General features: G+C 36.1%; 1 protein-coding gene across 1 annotated transcript; it reads left to right on the top strand.

Annotated features, from left to right (window-relative positions):
- The first annotated feature begins 916 nt into the window (after nucleotides 1–916).
- On the top strand, nucleotides 917–4,611 carry NPVF (neuropeptide VF precursor). Its single transcript, XM_015616020.1, has 3 exons — nucleotides 917–1,093; nucleotides 2,907–3,279; nucleotides 4,143–4,611. The coding sequence occupies exons 1-3, from the start codon at nucleotides 953–955 to the stop codon at nucleotides 4,148–4,150; spliced, it is 522 nt and encodes a 173-aa protein (XP_015471506.1). The 5' UTR covers nucleotides 917–952; the 3' UTR covers nucleotides 4,151–4,611.
- Nucleotides 4,612–5,589: the final 978 nt, after the last annotated feature.

Genomic DNA, 5,589 nt, shown 5'->3' with positions numbered 1-5,589 from the left:
TTTTTAAGTACTAACTTAAATCAGTTCAAGAATTCAGTAGTAACAACTGGAAGAACAACACAATATACATTTTTTCTAATATTAGTCTGTCTCACCAGCCTATCTAGCAACAAATTCAATGTGTGCTTTAAGGGTAGGTTTAGTCTGCATCCTGAATCTCCTTCAGGGACAGAACATGCATGGGCAGTCCAGTGCTTTCATTGTGTTCAGCTAAGTGGCAGATGCCTTTTTAAAAACCACTGTTGGAAATTTGTTCTTAAAAATATAGATGTAACATAATCTCTGGAATTTCTAAAAATTTACCTTGTGGGCAGAGTTTTAAAAGCATGCACCTAATCCATTCTCAGTGCAAATTAACGCATCAAATTTAAAGCATAGAAACTATGTACATCAATAGATCACATTGATGCATAACATCTCATAGGATCTGATCAACAACTCCAGTAGACAGCACTTGATTTCAATGGGACAAATATTCCTAGGTGTACATTAAGTATAAACAAGTATTCTGAGGTCCAAAAGGATTGTTTGAGCAGAAGAATGCTTACATGGGGGAAAGCTTCCTTTCATAATCCTTCTGAGGACACTGATACAAAAGAAAGAAACACGGTGCTTTTGTCTACTGGTGATGGAGCATTGCAGTTATTGTATATCCCCACTGTTGTGGCTCTTAAAATTATCTAATTAAGACATACTTCACCAGAAGAAAATATTTGTAAAGTCAGAGTGTCCTTAACAAGAAGTTATGTTGTGTAAAAAGCTTCACAAAAGAAATTCCCAACATTCTTCAAATATATTCAAATTACTTCCCTAATTAATACTGGGAATTGGAGCTTTAGAGACTGATGTCATGGTGAAAAAATTTTGTTTTGTTTTCTGATTATATAAAAAGATGGCAGTTTTATTCTCTGTACATATTCTGAGCTCTCTAAGTAAGCTTAACTTGGGAAAAATGAAAGCCATTTCAACCAAGAAGTTTATTCTGCTTGCTTTAGCAACAGTGGTCTTTCTCACATCAAACAGCAAGTGCCTAAATGAACCAATGAAGTCCAGGCTGCAGAGCAGAGAAGACAGTGATGATAAATATTACGAGGTAAGATCTGTATTACTGTGACATTATCTGGGGGAACTGTGGGTCAGATCCTGAGCACACTGGGTGTTTTGGCACAGGCTGTCCTAAACTCATTCTACAGCATTCAGCATTACAGCACTAGTACTAGGAAAAAAGCTTGCTGAAAGAATTTTCAAGAAATTAATTTGCTCAAACACACATCCTGTGTAAATCAACTCATGTTTTGATTTTCTTGCAGTACAGCTTTGTGATTAGGCTGCGACTTTTTCTGAAGTGTTTCTTGCTTACACAGTGAGTCCTCAATTAGCATTCCTATCAGGCATTTTTTGCACATAATATAACAGATAGATTATTAATCCAAAATTAATAAAGGCATGCTTGTAATACTCAAAGAATAATGATAAACAGAGAACATTTTAAATCTAATATAGTTAATGGTCTTAACATTTTACTCTGGAAATTGTCTATAAAAATTTATTTGCAGGGTTGCACATTTATTATGTCCCAATAGGTGCCAAATGAAATTTGCACAATTCATCTGTATTAATTTTCATGTCTTCCCTGCAAATACTCCCTAGGAAATGGGAACCAACCTCTCTTTTTAACTTATCATCATCAGTATAATAAACATCCTTCAAAACAAAATACAATTTCAATTATGCTAGTCAAACCCTCCGAACTTTAGCTCACTATCTTTTATATACTTCCAGAAGCAGTGCGCAGGTGCAATCAGAGGGATAGTTTATTTAAAGTTTAATCATGAAGTATGAACTAGAATGGCTCATTCCCATTCTCTGCTAGTAAATGGAGAAGCTCACAGGGAAGACAAATAGGGATAAGGAAGTGAAATTAGAATTAGTAGCATTTGTGTCTTTAACTGAAATTTAAATCCGTATTTGTATATATTTGCTGTTAAGTCCTGGAAACCTAAGTTTTGTCAAAAAAGTAAGTAATTTTCAATATGCCAAGGGAAGTACACTGCTCTGTAAGAAGGGTCATACTAATAAAGGTATTTTTCAGGCAACAGCTGCTCTTTACATCATGAGACAGTTATATACTAGTCTCAATTCTTCACTATATGACAGCGTAGATACAGAAAGTATATTTTGTGCTGGTTGCACAAAAATTAGAAGTTCAGGAGCTCCCAGTGCATCTTGTGTACTAGTGAAGGACTAAAGCCATTTAAAGCTCAGGCAACCTCTATGCTGCTGCAAGGCCAGAACTGGAATAATGTGAACTTGACCCAAAAGCTTTCCATTCACTTCCCTGTCTGTTAGCCTGCATGGATATTGGGTCCAAAGCATCCACCTGATGCTGAGGAAGAAATGAGCTATACCTTCAGCTAGCTTGGTCCATCCTTCTGCTTGTCCAGACCAGATGAGTAAGAGTCTGTGTCTGTGTGAAGTCACTAAATATGTTCAGCATCTTCCCCTCTAAAGAACTTCAGGTGGTAATACTAGCAAATGTGGAACTGACAGAAACTGCTGTCCTGCCTTAACTGATTGCACAGGTACTGACATCTGTGCCCAGAAATATTTTCGACTGACACCATTTCAGCTGAGCCATTTGCTGATACTAATATGGAAATACACCCTTGTGGTCAGAGTAATGAAAAGCTAAAAAGGACAATGTCAGCATATGAGGTAATCCATATGAAAGAGCTCAAGTCACACTGGAGTTTAGCAAATGGAACCAAAAAATATTACATATTAAAAAAAAATAAGATTACCCAGCATCTTTCTAAGAAGGTATGAAATTGAGTACTTTGTGTCACTGGTAGCTGGAGTATTGCCCTATAAAATGTTCATATCCTTTTTAAATTATTTTTCTTTAGATAAAGGATAATATTTTGGAAGAAAAGCAGAGGAGTCTCAATTTTGAAGAAATGGAAGACTGGGGATCAAAAGATATCATTAAAATGAACCCTTTTACAGCAAGCAAGATGCCAAATTCAGTTTCTAATTTACCTCTTAGATTTGGAAGAAATTATCCAGAAGAAAGAAGCATTAAACCATTTGCTAATTTGCCCCTGAGATTTGGAAGAGCTTTTGGAGAGAACATACCTAATCATGCTTCAAAGGTATCACACAGGCTTGGGAGATCTCCACTTGTTAAAGGTTTTAGTCAATCACTTCTAAATTTGCCACAGAGATTTGGGAAGTCACTGGCTGTCAATCTGCCTCAAGAAATTCAGGAATCTGAACCAGGTAATGCTACACAAGTGTTCAAGCCACATATTAAAATGCATATTAAATCATAGGTTAGTGATGATTAAATACAGCTAGAATTCCTCTAGGAATATTCTTAAGCATTTCAATATGAGCTCAATTTGCCAAAAGAAAGATTGCAGTTCATCAAATCAAAAAGTCTCATGAAAAGTAGTAATCTTTTTATAAAACCTTTTCTAATGAGAAGGTGCCAAATAGTCAAATCTGAAAATGTTCATATGACAGGATTAGGTTTGATGCTTTTTTAGATCAGGTCACATTTTGAAAAGTTATAGCTTTGATGAAGAAGGTTCAGAATCATTAAAATATCCCATTTCAGCACTATAAAATTGCAAAATTACATAAAAATTACTCTTCCATTTTCTAAATTTATACAAATTAGAGTTAAAAAAAGACAAAATTCCAAGCTGAACAGCAGCATTCTGAATTTTTTTTATCCAATCCTATTTTTTTTCTATATTTTCTTACTGCGACAATGTTTAAGATTTTGATTTTTCATTTCATGTTACCTAGAAAAAAATTTCATGACATCTCACAATTTTCTTCAGGATAGCAAAACTATTTCCTGCTACTACTACAATTAATTTAAACCAGTTCTTCAACAACAGTCCCTCTATCATAACTGCTGCCTTACTGGAACTGCCCATTTGTCTTGTAATCGAGTTTCAGTTGGGTACCCCTGACCTCCATCTGACACATGCATAAACTAGTTCAGGCCAGAAAAGATAACAGATTTTTTTAGAAGCCAAGGTTCTCTCTCATTTAATTTGATTCCTTCCATTCCTTTCTCACTGTCTCACCTAATTATAACAGCTTTTGTTTTATTTGTCTGGTATTTTTAGGGATATGAATTCCAACAGTTATGTTAATACTGGAATGAAATTTTGAAGACAGAATCTGAAAGACTTGGAAAAGCTGCAATGTGTTTTCAAAACTAAAGGTCATGTAAAGGAAACATGTGTGAATTGAAATGCAAACCTGCCTTCATGTATGCATAATGTATTTTTTTCTGTACAATCCCTTGACATATAAGGCAATGATAATTGTAGTGATTGTTCTAATAGTTTACTTCAGTGGCAGTGTAGTATAAATTTTATTTATTTCTGTGATAATTACTGGTTGTAAAACCAAATTTCAGAACAATGGCTATATAATTTAAAGTGTTTTAACCAAATTAAAAGAAGCATAAAATTAATAAAGATGCATGGTTCAAATAAAAAGAAGCCTACGATATGAATAACAATCAGAAGCAGAATCAAAACTGTGGATAGCCTTTGTGTGATAAGCTGCTAAAGAAAAGAAAGTATTGAGAAACACTTTTCCTGTTTTTTATGGGTCATCTTAGATATAAATCTGAAAGGCAGCTTGTCTCTCTGGCAGCTGGCTCTTACACCTCTTCTGCTCACCTTCTAGTCCAGCTCTAAATTGACATTAGAATCACACACACAATTGTGTGCCTTCATCAGCAGCCCCCAGTCTGCTCTATAGCTTGGAACCAGACAATGTGTCTCTCTCCAGTTCCTAGCCCTCAGGCCTCCAGGTCCCTGTGACTCCTCAGTTGCTGGCAATCAGACCACTCACTCTACTCTCCAGCTAGCCTGGCTCGAAATCTGCTATCAGATCATACACACACATGTTCACAGTGTCCATTCAGAGTCTGGCTGAACCTCTTCAAGGCACTGAGATTTGAGTCCCATCAAGAAGTGGTCCAGGAGCTCTTTTTGTTACTGTCCTGTTGCCTCCTTTTCCCCAAGGTTTGGGTATCTGAGACTTTATTACTTCTCCTGTGTGTTGTCTTAGTTTTTATGCTGAAATACCAGTAACCACATATCCTTACATTCCACATATATTTAGAAGGACCTGGAGAAAAACCCTATCAAATTGATCAGATAAATTCATAGATGTGACAGAGGCGGAGTTGCCATTCCTCCACAAAGTTAATGAGGTTACAGAAAACACAACTCTATTCAACCTGTACCTGGTGAATCTAATTTAATCTAAAGGAATCAGACTATAGTCCTGAGAAGATCTACTCTCTCTACTCAGTCATACCCGAAATAACAAAGAGATAGGAAATTCTAAACAGATAAAAACCAATGAGATTACGTTTTCTGAATGCGAGAGTGCCAAACTGATCTTTGGGATTTTCTCTGAGCCACAGAAAACACTTTACCTAACAAGTGCTGTTGAAAGACCAGTTTTGCAGTATAACACTTGGGTACAGCAGCCAAGTCCATGCTGAAGGACACTGGTCAAAAAATTGTGTGTGGGGAAGGCAAAGATCCAGGC

Source organism: Parus major, chromosome 2 (genome assembly GCF_001522545.3).
Source record: "Parus major isolate Abel chromosome 2, Parus_major1.1, whole genome shotgun sequence".
Classification (NCBI taxonomy): Eukaryota; Metazoa; Chordata; class Aves; order Passeriformes; family Paridae; genus Parus; species Parus major.
This window is presented reverse-complemented; position numbering and strand designations above follow the sequence as displayed.